This window comes from Electrona antarctica, assembly GCF_951216825.1.
Source record: "Electrona antarctica genome assembly, chromosome: 23".
NCBI classification, from domain to species: domain Eukaryota; kingdom Metazoa; phylum Chordata; class Actinopteri; order Myctophiformes; family Myctophidae; genus Electrona; species Electrona antarctica.
In genome coordinates this window covers 37,869,752-37,891,152 of record NC_136804.1, presented here as the reverse complement: position 1 = coordinate 37,891,152, position 21,401 = coordinate 37,869,752, and the positions used below count along the sequence as shown (strand labels likewise).

At 41.3% G+C, this 21,401-nt stretch overlaps 1 protein-coding gene across 1 annotated transcript in view; it reads left to right on the top strand.

Annotated features, from left to right (window-relative positions):
- Window positions 1-21,401, top strand: part of plxnc1 (plexin C1) — a gene marked incomplete at its 5' end in the record, with an annotated part of 76,867 nt that overhangs the window by 42,712 nt on the left and 12,754 nt on the right. Inside the window, 6 exons of the mRNA XM_079494797.1 lie at window positions 1-147; window positions 2,966-3,137; window positions 3,972-4,072; window positions 6,970-7,045; window positions 8,740-8,774; window positions 10,084-10,179. Of these exons, the coding sequence (XP_079350923.1) occupies window positions 1-147; window positions 2,966-3,137; window positions 3,972-4,072; window positions 6,970-7,045; window positions 8,740-8,774; window positions 10,084-10,179 (627 nt within the window). The remainder of the gene's footprint in view (window positions 148-2,965; window positions 3,138-3,971; window positions 4,073-6,969; window positions 7,046-8,739; window positions 8,775-10,083; window positions 10,180-21,401) is intronic.

Here is a 21,401-nt window from a genome sequence, read left to right as displayed (position 1 = left end):
GAGAGGGTGGGGCAGCACCTGTACCTCCTGGTGAGCGCGCTGACCCAGCAGATCTCCAAGGGTCCGGTGGACTCGGTCACAGAGAAGGCTCTGTACACGCTCAGTGAGGACTGGCTGCTGTGGCAGGCGCAGGACTTCAGCACCGTGGTATGTACTGTGCACGCACGCACGCACCGCATGCACGCACGCACGCACCGCATGCACGCAACGCACGCACGCACGCACGCACGCACGCAACGCACAGAGGCAGGCCTATCTGATTGACAGCCCATACATCCAATCAGGACAGTCCTATCTGATTGTATTAACCCATTCTGGGCGGGAACCCCTTTTGGTGTTTTACCCCCTCAGGCCGGGAACCGATTTTGGGGTTCTGTACAGTATGTACATTATTCAAAAATGTAAAAACAAATTGATGCTGCTATATAAATATTTGAAGTTTTTCAGAAAACCTAGGTCAGGATTTAGAGGCGTTTTTAGAATCGGCCTCAGGCCTAAACGTTAAACTCACCAACATTGCAGCTGTAGGAAAAGCTCTTTCTATCTGCAAAGTGTTTGTTCCATAAAAATCCACCGTAGACATTTTATGAGCTAAATTCCTTGCAGGTGATTTTTCTGTGTTTGGAAGCGCTCGTTGACTATCACTCAACGGCCCATGTGTACCACCTGTTTAGAATTTGCACATAATGCAGGAGGCAGCAGGAGGTTGCTTTACTGATAACGAGCGCGTCCAAACTCTGACACTTAGAAAAAGAATCATCTGCAAGGAATTTCTTGACAAAGAAGTAGCTCATAACATGGTGGATTCTTATGAAACAAACACTTTTAGGATAGAAAGAGGATAATTCAAGCTTTCCCTACAGCTGCAATGTTGGTGAGTTTGATGTTGTTTAACCCATTCAGGCCTGACGTCGAAATTTAAAAAAAAAAGTTTTCTAAATCATGACAATTTTCGGAAAGATTTGAGGCACATTTTAACGATTTTTCAAAAATAGCAGACCTACAAGTTCATAGCGCGCCACTCGGTGGCGCGCTATGAGCTTGTAGATCTGCTATTTTTCAATAGCTAAATTATAACAATGTTTAAAACACCAAAAGGGGTTCCCGCCCAAAATGGGTTAATGGTTAATGTGGTTAAACGCTAACGTGACATGGATGCGTTCCAGGTCTCAATGGGTTAATACAATCAGATTATCAGATAGGACTTTTCTGTTTGGATGTATGGACTGTCAATGGGACTTTGCACCTAGTTACCACCTTGCTGGCAATATGGTGTGCAACTGTGCATATCCAATACTTTTGTACTTTTGCTGGAGCGCAGCGACTTATATTTCCACATTTGCAGTATTGATACTTTTTACTGCAGTTATTTGTGAGTACGTCTTTTGCACCGCTGCATCTCACATCAGATCTGCTATTTTTGAAAAATCGTGAAAATGTGGCGCCAAATCTTTGAATATTTGTGACTAAATTTGACTGAGGGACTGCCATTGGATTTTTTAGAATTTTCGTTTTTTCATATCATATGAAAGCAGGGAATCATAGCTCCAAATTGACATATTGGTTGTTCAGTTTGACCCACCAGTTTTGGAGATATGGCTTATAGAGTAATGTCTTGCAGAAAACAGCGAGTTGAGAAAACAGGCTTGAAAGGTTCACTTCTGTGGACTCTAACATTACACCTAGCTACATGTTTAAGCATTTATTTCATATTTACATGTCTTCTGTGGACTCTAACATTACACCTAGCTACATGTTTAAGCACATATTTACATGTCTTCTGTGGTCTCTAACATTACACCTAGCTACATGTTTAAGCATTTAATTCATATTTACATGTCTTCTGTGGACTCTAACATTACACCTAGCTACATGTTTAAGCATTCATTTCATATTTACATGTCTTCTGTGGACTCTAACATTACACCTAGCTACATGTTTAAGCATTCATTTCATATTTACATGTCTTCTGTGGTCTCGAACATTACACCTAGCTACATGTTTAAGCACATATTTACATGTCTTCTGTGGTCTCTAACATTACACCTAGCTACATGTTTAAGCATTTAATTCATATTTACATGTCTTCTGTGGACTCTAACATTACACCTAGCTACATGTTTAAGCATTTATTTCATATTTACATGTCTTCTGTGGACTCTAACATTACACCTAGCTACATGTTTAAACATTTATTTCATATTTACATGTCTTCTGTGGTCTCGAACATTACACCTAGCTACATGTTTAAGCATTTATTTCATATTTACATGTCTTCTGTGGACTCTAACATTACACCTAGCTACATGTTTAAACATTTATTTCATATTTACATGTCTTCTGTGGTCTCGAACATTACACCTAGCTACATGTTTAAGCATTTATTTCATATTTACATGTCGTTATCAGCTCTGACACTTATTTCAGACATGCTCTAGTATGTGAAGAGTCTGCCTGTGCTATTAACTCATTTTTGAAAAAGCTGGAATGTGCGCGATGGCAGTCTCTCAGTCAAATCTGGTCACATATATTCTTTCAGAGTGAACGTTTTTAACTCAAATCTTTGCTTCTGGGGGGCGGGGGTCCCTGGAACAGCATATTTTCAGATGGGGGTCGGCGGCCAAATCTAGATGATTTTTGGGGTCCTTGACATGAAATCGTTTGAGAACCACCTGACATAGAAACATTGTTTTTTTCAGAAAACTGTTTTTTCTTTTAGAATCGACCTCAGGTCTAAATGGGTGAAAAGTTAGATATAGCAACAGTGGTGGAAAGTAACTAAGTGCATGTACTTTATTACTGTACTTAAAACTCATTCCATGCCACGGGACGCCTTTTGACGCCTCCCCTTTATGTACAATTTTGAGGTATTTGTACTTTACTGGAGTAATTCCAACTTCCAATACTTTTACTTCTACTGCACTGCATCTCAGATCCAAATGTTATATTTGACTTTTATTCCCAGAAACTGAAGGTCCAGTTCACGGTGGGCGGAGGCGACGGTGAGGTCAGCGACCCGCTGGAGGTCAGCGCGCTCAGCTGCGACACGGTGGAGCAGGTCAAGGAGAAGATCCTCGCCACCTTCAAGGCCAAGTTCGGCTTCCCTTACAACACCGCTCTGAGGGACCTGCGTATAGGTCAGAAAACACCCTGAAACACACCCTACAACAGGGGTGGGCAACTTTGACGATGGAGAGGGCCACTATAGTAACGCACTCACTCCAGAGGGCCACTATAGTAACGCACTCACTCCAGAGGGCCACTATAGTTCCACACTCACTCCAGAGGACCACTATATTTCCACACTCACTCCAGAGGGGCCACTATATTTCCACACTCACTCCAGAGGGGCCACTATATTTCCACACTCACTCCAGAGGGGCCACTATAGTTCCACACTCATCCCAGAGGGCCACTATATTTCCACACTCACTCCAGAGGGCCACTATAGTTCCACACTCACTCCAGAGGGCCACTATAGTTCCACACTCACTCCAGAGGGCCACTATAGTTCCACACTCACTCCAGAGGGCCACTATAGTTCCACACTCACTCCAGAGGGCCACTATAGTTCCACACTCACTCCAAGAGGGCCACTATAGTTCCACACTCACTCCAGAGAGCCACTATAGTTCCACACTCACTCCAGAGGGCCACTATAGTTCCACACTCACTCCAGAGGGCCACTATAGTTCCACACTCACTCCAGAGGGCCACTATAGTTCCACACTCACTCCAGAGGGCCACTATAGTTCCACACTCACTCCAAAGGGCCACATTGCATATTACTGTCAAATCAAAAAAGCAGATGTAGATTAGATAATTGACACTGGGTGAAAATATGGGTGTCAAAAAAATAAGAAAACAGACCCTATACACAACAACACAGAGTGTCTGACAGCACATGTTGATACGACAGAGATATGTAAATGAGCGTTATGTAAATGAACCTTTGCGTGTGTGTGACACAGAGATGGAGAGGGGCGGAGTTTTCATCGCTTTGGAGGAAGTGGATTCTAGCTCGGAGGTTGTGAACGACATGACCATGCTGAACACACTGCAGCACTACAAGGTGTGACACGCACGCACACACACACACACACACACACACATGCACACATGCACACGCACACACACACACACACACACACACACACACGCACACACACACACACACACACACACACACACACACATGCGTGCACACACACGCACACACACACACCAGCTCGTTTCTCTCCAAAAGCCCTTGAATAGTGAGGAGTTCCTGCATTAGAGAGTGTCTCATAGATAGATCTACAAGGTCATAGCTTGGGGGGGGGGGGGGGGGGTCTGGAAAACGTGCAAATCTTATATTCTTTCAGAGCGAACGTTTTTAACTCATATCTTTGCTTCTGGGGGGTCCCTGGTACAACATATTTTCAGATGGGGGTCGGCGGCTAAATACTGACATAGAAACATAGAAACTGTCATGATGTTGAAGTCATTTTGTACACAATCTGGTCTCGGGTCTCAATGCGATTAACACATTCTGGGCGGGAACCCCTTTTGGTATTTTAACTTAAAATACTTAAAGGACCACTTCACCACTTTTCAACTTCTCTTCCTATAATTGGTCCTAACTAATGTTTAGGATAAAATACCACCATTTTTTCCTACTCAGTCTGTGTCTCATAGGAAGGCTGTGGGCAGTTCAGAAACCCGTCCACCAGTGACATCATCGATGGTGAATCCAAGCTAATAGAAACGGCAGGCTTTCTTTTCCTGAAAAGTTGCAATGCAAAAGTTGAAGCCATCGTTCTCACGATAATACAAATCGAAATATATTTTAAAACAAATCTTGTTTAAAAAAAAATCTGCCTAATGATGATGTCACTGGTGGACGGGTGTCCAAACTGCCCAAAGCCCTCCTATGAGACACAGACTGAGTAGGAAAAAATGGTGGTGTTTTATCATGAACATTAGTGAGGACCAATTATATGAAGAGATGTTGAAATGTGGTGAAGTGGTCCTTTAAGCATTATGTTATACTTTAGCTATTGAAAAATAGCAGATCTACAAGCTACAAGCTTGTAGGTCTGCTATTTTTGAAAAGTCGTGAAAATGTGGTGCAAATCTTTGAATATATATATTCTTTCGGAGAGAACGTTTTTAACTCAAATCTTTGCTTCTGGGTGGGGGGTCCCTGGAAGTACATATTTTCAGATGGGGGTCCACGGCCACACATACAGATAATTCTGGGGGTCCTTGACGTGAAAAAGGTTGAGAACCACTGACATAGAAACACAGGTTTTTTCAGAAAACTCATGATTTTGAAGACATTTGTAGACTCGTCCTCGGGTCTCAATGCGATTAAAAGGCATTATCAGAGGCCAGACTGAGGCGTGGAGCGTGGAGACGTAGCCAGAGGCTATCGGCCTGTAATAATGGCTTCCTAATGGGATCACTGTCCCAGGGACGAGCAGAGTGTGTCAGAGGGGCAGGGGCTGAAATCCCGTAAGAGGGCACTTTTGGACAAAAATAGCGAAAATAGCAGATCTACAAGCTCACAACGCGTCGCAGCGCGACGCGTTGTGAGCTTGTAGATCAGCTATTTTCGGGGCGCAACCCAGCACTCTTTAGCTAGTGGAGATGCAGGTGTAACGACATGGATTTAGAAACAAATTTGTCCGATGCAAAAATGCTGCGTTCAAGTTCAGGAGACTTCGGGAAAAAAAGCAATTCTCCTGAATGCTGCCTTCCTTCCGGCATGGCATGGCATGGAAAGGAGAGGAGGGGAGGGGAGGGGAGGGGAGAGGAGAGGAGAGGAGAGGAGAGCATTTTCATTTCTTTCACCATGTAGTAAATGCTGCATTCGTGATCTGGAGAGGGCAGTTGTTTTACAGACGGGTAAAAGGGGCAGGGGCTGACGCCCCCTTTTGATGTCTATGTGTGCACGTCCCTGCCCTGTCCTGTCTCTGTCTCGGGAGACCCTGGATGTTAAAAATAACAACACACTGATAAGAGAAACAACCATGTCTTCGTGGCGACATGGCAGACTGGAATATTGGATTAACCCATTTAAGAGCCGAAGGCCCGGTTCTATACAACATGTCTTCTAAATCCTGACAGTTTTCTGAAAAACCTATGTTTCAGTGGTTCTGATGGATTTTCAGATGGACCCCCATCTGAAAACGATTTGTACTACTATAGGGACCCGTCTCAGACGCAAAGATATAAGTTAAAAAATCACACCCATGTGAAGTAAGTGGTGCAACTCCGTGTGGGGGGGGGGACCCACAGGAACGCACCCAGGGTGCCGGACCGATTCCGGCGAGCCGCCCCGCGTCCGAAATGGTTGAGAAATGACAGAGTTACCGTGTGGGGGTCCCTCTACTGTACCCTCCTGTACTGTACTGTACTGTACTGTACTGTACTGTACTGTACTGTACTGTACTGTACTGTACTGTACTGTACTGTACTGTACTGTACTGTACTGTACTGTACTGTACTGTACTGGCACACCTGAAATCACCATATATACAGTTAATATGTAATACTTAAATCTTGCGTAAATCTTGCTTGAATCTTAAATCTTGCTTAAATCTTAAATCTTGCTTAAATCACCATATATACAGTTAATATGTGCGTGTGTGTTTGTGTGTGTGTTAGGTTGCGCACAGGTGGTGAAAAACAACCATGCTGTTTTCATGCTCATACATACCCAGCCAGCCAGCCAGCCAGCCAGCCAGCTACCCACACACATACTCACTTAAGGAAGTGGTTTGCACCACTTAAAAATGTTCACGATTTAAAAAAAATAGCATTTCTACAAGCTCAGCGCTACGAGCTCAGAGCTCAGCTCTGAGCTTTTAGATCTGCTATTTTTAAACAGCTTGTCTGTCTGTCTGTCTGTCTGTCTGTCTGTCTGTCTGTCTGTCTGTCTGTCTGTCTGTCTGTCTGTCTGTCTGTCTGTCCATGTCCATACAGGTTCCTGACGGAGCTTCGATCAAAGTTCTTCCTAAGACGAGCCATCCTCCTCTGAGTCCTCAGAGCAGCCTGAAGGGTAATTATTACAGATACTGTATCGGAAAAGCATCGGTATCGGTCCTTATTTGGTCATATCGGCGAATAATATGCCAGTCTATCCAGCGATCCGACACAGGGGTAATATAAGTGGTTGACACTATGGCAGGTAAATAAAATGTTGGGGCATCATGTGGAGTTTGCTTTGGAGTTGCCCAAACTGCAAGTGCACATTTGAGTGAGGAGTCTGCTATAAACACAACATGAGATATATAGCTATAAACACAACATGAGATATATAGCTAGATAGCTATAAACACAACATGAGATATATAGCTAGATAGCTATAAACACAACACGAGATATATAGCTAGATAGCTATAAACACAACATGATATATATAGCTATAAACACAACATGAGATATATAGCTAGATAGCTATAAACACAACACGAGATATATAGCTAGATAGCTATAAACACAACACGAGATATAGATAGCTATAAACACAACACGAGATATAGATAGCTATAAACACAACACAAGATATATAGCTAGATAGCTATAAACACAACACAAGATAGCTAGATAGCTATAAACACAACACAAGATAGCTAGATAGCTATAAACACAACGCAAGATAGCTAGATAGCTATAAACACAACACGAGATATATAGCTAGATAGCTATAAACACAACACGAGATATATAGCTAGATAGCTATAAACACAACACGAGATATATAGCTAGATAGCTATAAACACAACACGAGATATATAGCTAGATAGCTATAAACACAACACGAGATATAGATAGCTATAAACACAACACGAGATATATAGCTAGATAGCTATAAACACAACACAAGATATATAGCTAGATAGCTATAAACACAACACAAGATAGCTAGATAGCTATAAACACAACACAAGATAGCTATAAACACAACACAAGATATATACAGTAGCTAGATAGCTATATATCATCCCTAGTAATTATTTTAACTAGGCTTGTCCCAATTTCCCGATCACGTGATCGGAAATCGGGGGCGATCGTGTCATTTTCAAATGGTCGGAATCGGATCGGGAGCAAAAATATATATATATTATAATGTTCTATGTCATGATATTAGACTGGATATTGTCTGTGATTTGGGACATTATACAGATACTCAAAATCAAATGATCAGATCTGGAGCAAAAAAAGCCTGATCGGGAAATAGTTTTAACCTCAAGGGTCCTCAAGGGCATTTGTACTTATATAATACAAATACTGAGTATTTGTATTTGTGGATATTTGTAGCTTTCACTCACAAACACTTGTGTTGTGTTCTGTAATACACTGCATTTCACAGAAGACAGGGAAGCCATTATGTAACGATACACTTACTATATCGTTACACCACTAATCGCCATTAAACCATATAGTCTGCACGATAATTCATTATACCTATAGTCCGGAAGCTGGGGTTGTGGGGTGGGGAATTTGTTATATAATCTTTTTTATTGGCTTAAAATATTGTATACATACATTAATGAATCCACTTGCTGACAATGCTTGTCTGTCAATTTGTTTTATAGGCCCAAATACCCACCCAAAATAACCACCCACCAACCCAAAACAACCACCCACCCAAACCAACCACCCACCCACCCACCCACCCAAAAAGATGTGCATGATTTCAATGCACTGCTGCTCATAATAACGTCTGGTTTCTTTTTTTCTTTTTTTTAGACGACCAGAACTTCTCTGTAAAATACTTCCACTTGGTAAGAGACACACTGGCAGAAATTATATCTGTTCATTGTATCTAGTGCTTTCTATACAGTACTGTGTGAAGTGATGATTGAGCACTTGAGACGAATAACAGTCTAAGTCCATAGTAAAGATCCATAGTGTGTTTATAAATGATGGATACGGGGTCAGGACAGATACATAGTAAAGATCCATAATGTGTTTATAAATGATGGATACGGGGTCAGGACAGATACATAGTAAAGATCCATAGTGTGTTTATAAATGATGGATACGGGGTCAGGACAGATACATAGTAAAGATCCATAGTGTGTTTATAAATGATGGATACGGGGTCAGGACAGATACATAGTAAAGATCCATAGTGTGTTTATAAATGATGGATACGGGGTCAGGACAGATACATAGTAAAGATCCATAGTGTGTTTATAAATGATGGATACGGGGTCAGGACAGATACATAGTAAAGATCCATAGTGTGTTTATAAATGATGGATACGGGGTCAGGACAGATACATAGTAAAGATCCATAGTGTGTTTATAAATGATGGATACGGGGTCAGGACAGATACATAGTAAAGATCCATAATGTGTTTATAAATGATGGATACGGGGTCAGGACAGATACATAGTAAAGATCCATAGTGTGTTTATAAATGATGGATACGGGGTCAGGACAGATACATAGTAAAGATCCATAGTGTGTTTATAAATGATGGATACGGGGTCAGGACAGATACATAGTAAAGATCCATAGTGTGTTTATAAATGATGGATACGGGGTCAGGACAGATACATAGTAAAGATCCATAGTGTGTTTATAAATGATGGATACGGGGTCAGGACAGATACATAGTAAAGATCCATAATGTGTTTATAAATGATGGATACGGGGTCAGGACAGATACATAGTAAAGATCCATAGTGTGTTTATAAATGATGGATACGGGGTCAGGACAGATACATAGTAAAGATCCATAATGTGTTTATAAATGATGGATACGGGGTCAGGACAGATACATAGTAAAGATCCATAGTGTGTTTATAAAGGATGGATACGGGGTCAGGACAGATACATAGTAAAGATCCATAATGTGTTTATAAATGATGGATACGGGGTCAAGGGTCAGGGGTCAGGACAGATACAGTAGGCCTTTTCGGGGAGAGGTCAGAATAATTGATGGACTGTTATTCGCCTCAAACTGCTCAATTATTGTCTCCGTACAGATTGACCCAGAGAATAGATATAAAGTGTTATTTATTGTCTCCGTACAGATTGACCCAGAGAATAGATATAAAGTGTTATTTATTGTCTCCGTACAGATTGACCCAGACGTAGCAGAGGACCAGAAAGGGAACCCGGAGAGAAGGAAGTTCAAACTGAAGGAAGTGCACCTCACGAAGCTGCTCTCCACCAAGGCAAGACTTTATTTAACCTCACTGAGCTGCTCTCCACCAATAAGACTTGATTTAACCTCACTGAGCTGCTCTCCACCAATAAGACTTGATTTAACCTCACTGAGCTGCTCTCCACCAATAAGACTTTATTTAACCTCACTGAGCTGCTCTCCACCAATAAGACTTTATTTAACCTCACTGAGCTGCGCTCCACCAATAAGACTTTATTTAACCTCACTGAGCTGCGCTCCACCAATAAGACTTTATTTAACCTCACTGAGCTGCGCTCCACCAATAAGACTTTATTTAACCTCACTGAGCTGCTCTCCACCAATAAGACTTTATTTAACCTCACTGAGCTGCGCTCCACCAATAAGACTTTATTTAACCTCACTGAGCTGCGCTCCACCAATAAGACTTTATTTAACCTCACTGAGCTGCTCTCCACCAATAAGACTTTATTTAACCTCACTGAGCTGCTCTCCACTAAGGCAAGACTTTATTTAACCCATTTTGGGCGGGAACGCCTTTTGGTGTTAGCATTATGTTATGCTTTAGCTATTGAAAAGTAGCAGATCTACAAGCTCGTAGCGCACCACCGAGTGGCGCGCTACGAGCTTGTAGGTCTGCTATTTTTGAAAAATGCGACAGAAACATAGCTTTTTCAGAAAACTGTCAGGATGTAGAAGACATTTTTAGAATCTGATCACAGGTAAAAATGGGTTAACCTCACTGAGCTGCTCTCCACCAATAAGATTTAGTGATACAGTTTCTTTCAGGAAGTGCACCTCAGTCACAAAAGCTTCATGACCTCCGAGGCAAGAGGAAGCGACCGCAACGCTACATACTCCTCTTTCACAATCCTCTTCTATCACACTGAGATCTGAGGACCTTTTAACCACTCTGAACCTTCCTATTCTATCACACTGAGATCTGAGGACCTTTAAACCACTCTGAACCTTCCTATTCTATCACACTGAGATCTGAGGACCTTTAAACCACTCTGAACCTTCCTATTCTATAACACTGAGATCTGAGGACCTTTAAACCACTCTGAACCTTCCTATTCTATAACACTGAGATCTGAGGACCTTTAAACCACTCTGAACCTTCCTATTCTATAACACTGAGATCTGAGGACCTTTAAACCACTCTGAACCTTCCTATTCTATCACACTGAGATCTGAGGACCTTTAAACCACTCTGAACCTTCCTATTCTATAACACTGAGATCTGAGGACCTTTAAACCACTCTGAACCTTCCTATTCTATCACACTGAGATCTGAGGACCTTTAAACCACTCTGAACCTTCCTATTCTATAACACTGAGATCTGAGGACCTTTAAACCACTCTGAACCTTCCTATTCTATCACACTGAGATCTGAGGACCTTTAAACCACTCTGAACCTTCCTATTCTATAACACTGAGATCTGAGGACCTTTAAACCACTCTGAACCTTCCTATTCTATAACACTGAGATCTGAGGACCTTTAAACCACTCTGAACCTTCCTATTCTATCACACTGAGATCTGAGGACCTTTAAACCACTCTGAACCTTCCTATTCTATAACACTGAGATCTGAGGACCTTTTAACCACTCTGAACCTTCCTATTCTATCACACTGAGATCTGAGGACCTTTAAACCACTCTGAACCTTCCTATTCTATCATACTGAGATCTGAGGACCTTTAAACCACTCTGAACCTTCCTATTCTATAACACTGAGATCTGAGGACCTTTAAACCACTCTGAACCTTCCTATTCTATAACACTGAGATCTGAGGACCTTTAAACCACTCTGAACCTTCCTATTCTATAACACTGAGATCTGAGGACCTTTAAACCACTCTGAACCTTCCTATTCTATAACACTGAGATCTGAGGACCTTTAAACCACTCTGAACCTTCCTATTCTATAACACTGAGATCTGAGGACCTTTAAACCACTCTGAACCTTCCTATTCTATCACACTGAGATCTGAGGACCTTTAAACCACTCTGAACCTTCCTATTCTATAACACTGAGATCTGAGGACCTTTAAACCACTCTGAACCTTCCTATTCTATAACACTGAGATCTGAGGACCTTTAAACCACTCTGAACCTTCCTATTCTATAACACTGAGATCTGAGGACCTTTAAACCACTCTGAACCTTCCTATTCTATAACACTGAGATCTGAGGACCTTTTAACCACTCTGAACCTTCCTATTCTATAACACTGAGATCTGAGGACCTTTAAACCACTCTGAACCTTCCTATTCTATAACACTGAGATCTGAGGACCTTTAAACCACTCTGAACCTTCCTATTCTATAACACTGAGATCTGAGGACCTTTAAACCACTCTGAACCTTCCTATTCTATCATACTGAGATCTGAGGACCTTTAAACCACTCTGAACCTTCCTATTCTATAACACTGAGATCTGAGGACCTTTAAACCACTCTGAACCTTCCTATTCTATAACACTGAGATCTGAGGACCTTTAAACCACTCTGAACCTTCCTATTCTATAACACTGAGATCTGAGGACCTTTTAACCACTCTGAACCTTCCTATTCTATAACACTGAGATCTGAGGACCTTTAAACCACTCTGAACCTTCCTATTCTATAACACTGAGATCTGAGGACCTTTAAACCACTCTGAACCTTCCTATTCTATAACACTGAGATCTGAGGACCTTTAAACCACTCTGAACCTTCCTATTCTATCACACTGAGATCTGAGGACCTTTAAACCACTCTGAACCTTCCTATTCTATAACACTGAGATCTGAGGACCTTTAAACCACTCTGAACCTTCCTATTCTATCATACTGAGATCTGAGGACCTTTAAACCACTCTGAACCTTCCTATTCTATCACACTGAGATCTGAGGACCTTTAAACCACTCTGAACCTTCCTATTCTATCACACTGAGATCTGAGGACCTTTAAACCACTCTGAACCTTCCTATTCTATAACACTGAGATCTGAGGACCTTTAAACCACTCTGAACCTTCCTATTCTATAACACTGAGATCTGAGGACCTTTAAACCACTCTGAACCTTCCTATTCTATCACACTGAGATCTGAGGACCTTTAAACCACTCTGAACCTTCCTATTCTATAACACTGAGATCTGAGGACCTTTTAACCACTCTGAACCTTCCTATTCTATAACACTGAGATCTGAGGACCTTTAAACCACTCTGAACCTTCCTATTCTATAACACTGAGATCTGAGGACCTTTAAACCACTCTGAACCTTCCTATTCTATAACACTGAGATCTGAGGACCTTTAAACCACTCTGAACCTTCCTATTCTATAACACTGAGATCTGAGGACCTTTAAACCACTCTGAACCTTCCTATTCTATAACACTGAGATCTGAGGACCTTTAAACCACTCTGAACCTTCCTATTCTATCACACTGAGATCTGAGGACCTTTTAACCACTCTGAACCTTCCTATTCTATAACACTGAGATCTGAGGACCTTTAAACCACTCTGAACCTTCCTATTCTATAACACTGAGATCTGAGGACCTTTAAACCACTCTGAACCTTCCTATTCTATCACACTGAGATCTGAGGACCTTTTAACCACTCTGAACCTTCCTATTCTATAACACTGAGATCTGAGGACCTTTAAACCACTCTGAACCTTCCTATTCTATCACACTGAGATCTGAGGACCTTTAACCACTCTGAACCTTCCTATTCTATAACACTGAGATCTGAGGACCTTTAAACCACTCTGAACCTTCCTATTCTATCACACTGAGATCTGAGGACCTTTAAACCACTCTGAACCTTCCTATTCTATCACACTGAGATCTGAGGACCTTTAAACCACTCTGAACCTTCCTATTCTATAACACTGAGATCTGAGGACCTTTAAACCACTCTGAACCTTCCTATTCTATCACACTGAGATCTGAGGACCTTTAAACCACTCTGAACCTTCCTATTCTATAACACTGAGATCTGAGGACCTTTAAACCACTCTGAACCTTCCTATTCTATCACACTGAGATCTGAGGACCTTTAAACCACTCTGAACCTTCCTATTCTATCACACTGAGATCTGAGGACCTTTAAACCACTCTGAACCTTCCTATTCTATAACACTGAGATCTGAGGACCTTTAAACCACTCTGAACCTTCCTATTCTATAACACTGAGATCTGAGGACCTTTAAACCACTCTGAACCTTCCTATTCTATAACACTGAGATCTGAGGACCTTTAAACCACTCTGAACCTTCCTATTCTATCACACTGAGATCTGAGGACCTTTAAACCACTCTGAACCTTCCTATTCTATAACACTGAGATCTGAGGACCTTTAAACCACTCTGAACCTTCCTATTCTATAACACTGAGATCTGAGGACCTTTAAACCACTCTGAACCTTCCTATTCTATAACACTGAGATCTGAGGACCTTTAAACCACTCTGAACCTTCCTATTCTATCACACTGAGATCTGAGGACCTTTAAACCACTCTGAACCTTCCTATTCTATAACACTGAGATCTGAGGACCTTTAAACCACTCTGAACCTTCCTATTCTATAACACTGAGATCTGAGGACCTTTAAACCACTCTGAACCTTCCTATTCTATCACACTGAGATCTGAGGACCTTTAAACCACTCTGAACCTTCCTATTCTATCACACTGAGATCTGAGGACCTTTAAACCACTCTGAACCTTCCTATTCTATAACACTGAGATCTGAGGACCTTTAAACCACTCTGAACCTTCCTATTCTATAACACTGAGATCTGAGGACCTTTAAACCACTCTGAACCTTCCTATTCTATAACACTGAGATCTGAGGACCTTTAAACCACTCTGAACCTTCCTATTCTATCACACTGAGATCTGAGGACCTTTAAACCACTCTGAACCTTCCTATTCTATCACACTGAGATCTGAGGACCTTTAAACCACTCTGAACCTTCCTATTCTATAACACTGAGATCTGAGGACCTTTTAACCACTCTGAACCTTCCTATTCTATAACACTGAGATCTGAGGACCTTTAAACCACTCTGAACCTTCCTATTCTATCACACTGAGATCTGAGGACCTTTAAACCACTCTGAACCTTCCTATTCTATCACACTGAGATCTGAGGACCTTTAAACCACTCTGAACCTTCCTATTCTATCACACTGAGATCTGAGGACCTTTAAACCACTCTGAACCTTCCTATTCTATCACACTGAGATCTGAGGACCTTTAAACCACTCTGAACCTTCCTATTCTATCACACTGAGATCTGAGGACCTTTAAACCACTCTGAACCTTCCTATTCTATAACACTGAGATCTGAGGACCTTTAAACCACTCTGAACCTTCCTATTCTATAACACTGAGATCTGAGGACCTTTAAACCACTCTGAACCTTCCTATTCTATCACACTGAGATCTGAGGACCTTTAAACCACTCTGAACCTTCCTATTCTATAACACTGAGATCTGAGGACCTTTTAACCACTCTGAACCTTCCTATTCTATCACACTGAGATCTGAGGACCTTTAAACCACTCTGAACCTTCCTATTCTATAACACTGAGATCTGAGGACCTTTTAACCACTCTGAACCTTCCTATTCTATAACACTGAGATCTGAGGACCTTTAAACCACTCTGAACCTTCCTATTCTATAACACTGAGATCTGAGGACCTTTAAACCACTCTGAACCTTCCTATTCTATCACACTGAGATCTGAGGACCTTTAAACCACTCTGAACCTTCCTATTCTATAACACTGAGATCTGAGGACCTTTAAACCACTCTGAACCTTCCTATTCTATCACACTGAGATCTGAGGACCTTTAAACCACTCTGAACCTTCCTATTCTATAACACTGAGATCTGAGGACCTTTAAACCACTCTGAACCTTCCTATTCTATAACACTGAGATCTGAGGACCTTTAAACCACTCTGAACCTTCCTATTCTATAACACTGAGATCTGAGGACCTTTAAACCACTCTGAACCTTCCTATTCTATCACACTGAGATCTGAGGACCTTTAAACCACTCTGAACCTTCCTATTCTATAACACTGAGATCTGAGGACCTTTAAACCACTCTGAACCTTCCTATTCTATCACACTGAGATCTGAGGACCTTTAAACCACTCTGAACCTTCCTATTCTATCACACTGAGATCTGAGGACCTTTAAACCACTCTGAACCTTCCTATTCTATAACACTGAGATCTGAGGACCTTTAAACCACTCTGAACCTTCCTATTCTATAACACTGAGATCTGAGGACCTTTAAACCACTCTGAACCTTCCTATTCTATAACACTGAGATCTGAGGACCTTTAAACCACTCTGAACCTTCCTATTCTATCACACTGAGATCTGAGGACCTTTAAACCACTCTGAACCTTCCTATTCTATAACACTGAGATCTGAGGACCTTTAAACCACTCTGAACCTTCCTATTCTATAACACTGAGATCTGAGGACCTTTAAACCACTCTGAACCTTCCTATTCTATAACACTGAGATCTGAGGACCTTTTAACCACTCTGAACCTTCCTATTCTATCACACTGAGATCTGAGGACCTTTAAACCACTCTGAACCTTCCTATTCTATAACACTGAGATCTGAGGACCTTTAAACCACTCTGAACCTTCCTATTCTATAACACTGAGATCTGAGGACCTTTAAACCACTCTGAACCTTCCTATTCTATCACACTGAGATCTGAGGACCTTTAAACCACTCTGAACCTTCCTATTCTATCACACTGAGATCTGAGGACCTTTAAACCACTCTGAACCTTCCTATTCTATAACACTGAGATCTGAGGACCTTTAAACCACTCTGAACCTTCCTATTCTATAACACTGAGATCTGAGGACCTTTAAACCACTCTGAACCTTCCTATTCTATAACACTGAGATCTGAGGACCTTTAAACCACTCTGAACCTTCCTATTCTATCACACTGAGATCTGAGGACCTTTAAACCACTCTGAACCTTCCTATTCTATCACACTGAGATCTGAGGACCTTTAAACCACTCTGAACCTTCCTATTCTATAACACTGAGATCTGAGGACCTTTAAACCACTCTGAACCTTCCTATTCTATAACACTGAGATCTGAGGACCTTTAAACCACTCTGAACCTTCCTATTCTATCACACTGAGATCTGAGGACCTTTAAACCACTCTGAACCTTCCTATTCTATCACACTGAGATCTGAGGACCTTTAAACCACTCTGAACCTTCCTATTCTATCACACTGAGATCTGAGGACCTTTAAACCACTCTGAACCTTCCTATTCTATCACACTGAGATCTGAGGACCTTTAAACCACTCTGAACCTTCCTATTCTATCACACTGAGATCTGAGGACCTTTAAACCACTCTGAACCTTCCTATTCTATAACACTGAGATCTGAGGACCTTTAAACCACTCTGAACCTTCCTATTCTATAACACTGAGATCTGAGGACCTTTAAACCACTCTGAACCTTCCTATTCTATCACACTGAGATCTGAGGACCTTTAAACCACTCTGAACCTTCCTATTCTATAACACTGAGATCTGAGGACCTTTAAACCACTCTGAACCTTCCTATTCTATCACACTGAGATCTGAGGACCTTTAAACCACTCTGAACCTTCCTATTCTATAACACTGAGATCTGAGGACCTTTTAACCACTCTGAACCTTCCTATTCTATAACACTGAGATCTGAGGACCTTTAAACCACTCTGAACCTTCCTATTCTATAACACTGAGATCTGAGGACCTTTAAACCACTCTGAACCTTCCTATTCTATCACACTGAGATCTGAGGACCTTTAAACCACTCTGAACCTTCCTATTCTATAACACTGAGATCTGAGGACCTTTAAACCACTCTGAACCTTCCTATTCTATCACACTGAGATCTGAGGACCTTTAAACCACTCTGAACCTTCCTATTCTATAACACTGAGATCTGAGGACCTTTAAACCACTCTGAACCTTCCTATTCTATAACACTGAGATCTGAGGACCTTTAACCACTCTGAACCTTCCTATTCTATAACACTGAGATCTGAGGACCTTTAAACCACTCTGAACCTTCCTATTCTATAACACTGAGATCTGAGGACCTTTAAACCACTCTGAACCTTCCTATTCTATAACACTGAGATCTGAGGACCTTTAAACCACTCTGAACCTTCCTATTCTATAACACTGAGATCTGAGGACCTTTAAACCACTCTGAACCTTCCTATTCTATCACACTGAGATCTGAGGACCTTTAAACCACTCTGAACCTTCCTATTCTATAACACTGAGATCTGAGGACCTTTAAACCACTCTGAACCTTCCTATTCTATAACACTGAGATCTGAGGACCTTTAAACCACTCTGAACCTTCCTATTCTATCACACTGAGATCTGAGGACCTTTAAACCACTCTGAACCTTCCTATTCTATCACACTGAGATCTGAGGACCTTTAAACCACTCTGAACCTTCCTATTCTATCACACTGAGATCTGAGGACCTTTAAACCACTCTGAACCTTCCTATTCTATAACACTGAGATCTGAGGACCTTTAAACCACTCTGAACCTTCCTATTCTATCACACTGAGATCTGAGGACCTTTAAACCACTCTGAACCTTCCTATTCTATCACACTGAGATCTGAGGACCTTTAAACCACTCTGAACCTTCCTATTCTATAACACTGAGATCTGAGGACCTTTTAACCACTCTGAACCTTCCTATTCTATCACACTGAGATCTGAGGACCTTTAAACCACTCTGAACCTTCCTATTCTATAACACTGAGATCTGAGGACCTTTAAACCACTCTGAACCTTCCTATTCTATAACACTGAGATCTGAGGACCTTTAAACCACTCTGAACCTTCCTATTCTATAACACTGAGATCTGAGGACCTTTAACCACTCTGAACCTTCCTATTCTATAACACTGAGATCTGAGGACCTTTAAACCACTCTGAACCTTCCTATTCTATCACACTGAGATCTGAGGACCTTTAAACCACTCTGAACCTTCCTATTCTATAACACTGAGATCTGAGGACCTTTAAACCACTCTGAACCTTCCTATTCTATAACACTGAGATCTGAGGACCTTTAAACCACTCTGAACCTTCCTATTCTATCACACTGAGATCTGAGGACCTTTAAACCACTCTGAACCTTCCTATTCTATAACACTGAGATCTGAGGACCTTTAAACCACTCTGAACCTTCCTATTCTATAACACTGAGATCTGAGGACCTTTAAACCACTCTGAACCTTCCTATTCTATAACACTGAGATCTGAGGACCTTTAAACCACTCTGAACCTTCCTATTCTATAACACTGAGATCTGAGGACCTTTAAACCACTCTGAACCTTCCTATTCTATCACACTGAGATCTGAGGACCTTTAAACCACTCTGAACCTTCCTATTCTATCACACTGAGATCTGAGGACCTTTAAACCACTCTGAACCTTCCTATTCTATAACACTGAGATCTGAGGACCTTTAAACCACTCTGAACCTTCCTATTCTATAACACTGAGATCTGAGGACCTTTAAACCACTCTGAACCTTCCTATTCTATCACACTGAGATCTGAGGACCTTTAAACCACTCTGAACCTTCCTATTCTATCACACTGAGATCTGAGGACCTTTAAACCACTCTGAACCTTCCTATTCTATAACACTGAGATCTGAGGACCTTTAAACCACTCTGAACCTTCCTATTCTATCACACTGAGATCTGAGGACCTTTAAACCACTCTGAACCTTCCTATTCTATAACACTGAGATCTGAGGACCTTTAAACCACTCTGAACCTTCCTATTCTATCACACTGAGATCTGAGGACCTTTAAACCACTCTGAACCTTCCTATTCTATAACACTGAGATCTGAGGACCTTTAAACCACTCTGAACCTTCCTATTCTATAACACTGAGATCTGAGGACCTTTAAACCACTCTGAACCTTCCTATTCTATAACACTGAGATCTGAGGACCTTTAAACCACTCTGAACCTTCCTATTCTATAACACTGAGATCTGAGGACCTTTAAACCACTCTGAACCTTCCTATTCTATAACACTGAGATCTGAGGACCTTTAAACCACTCTGAACCTTCCTATTCTATAACACTGAGATCTGAGGACCTTTAAACCACTCTGAACCTTCCTATTCTATAACACTGAGATCTGAGGACCTTTAAACCACTCTGAACCTTCCTATTCTATCACACTGAGATCTGAGGACCTTTAAACCACTCTGAACCTTCCTATTCTATAACACTGAGATCTGAGGACCTTTAAACCACTCTGAACCTTCCTATTCTATAACACTGAGATCTGAGGACCTTTAAACCACTCTGAACCTTCCTATTCTATCACACTGAGATCTGAGGACCTTTAAACCACTCTGAACCTTCCTATTCTATAACACTGAGATCTGAGGACCTTTAAACCACTCTGAACCTTCCTATTCTATAACACTGAGATCTGAGGACCTTTAAACCACTCTGAACCTTCCTATTCTATAACACTGAGATCTGAGGACCTTTAAACCACTCTGAACCTTCCTATTCTATCACACTGAGATCTGAGGACCTTTAAACCACTCTGAACCTTCCTATTCTATAACACTGAGATCTGAGGACCTTTAAACCACTCTGAACCTTCCTATTCTATAACACTGAGATCTGAGGACCTTTAAACCACTCTGAACCTTCCTATTCTATAACACTGAGATCTGAGGACCTTTAAACCACTCTGAACCTTCCTATTCTATCACACTGAGATCTGAGGACCTTTAAACCACTCTGAACCTTCCTATTCTATAACACTGAGATCTGAGGACCTTTAAACCACTCTGAACCTTCCTATTCTATCACACTGAGATCTGAGGACCTTTAAACCACTCTGAACCTTCCTATTCTATAACACTGAGATCTGAGGACCTTTAAACCACTCTGAACCTTCCTATTCTATAACACTGAGATCTGAGGACCTTTAAACCACTCTGAACCTTCCTATTCTATAACACTGAGATCTGAGGACCTTTAAACCACTCTGAACCTTCCTATTCTATAACACTGAGATCTGAGGACCTTTAAACCACTCTGAACCTTCCTATTCTATAACACTGAGATCTGAGGACCTTTAAACCACTCTGAACCTTCCTATTCTATAACACTGAGATCTGAGGACCTTTA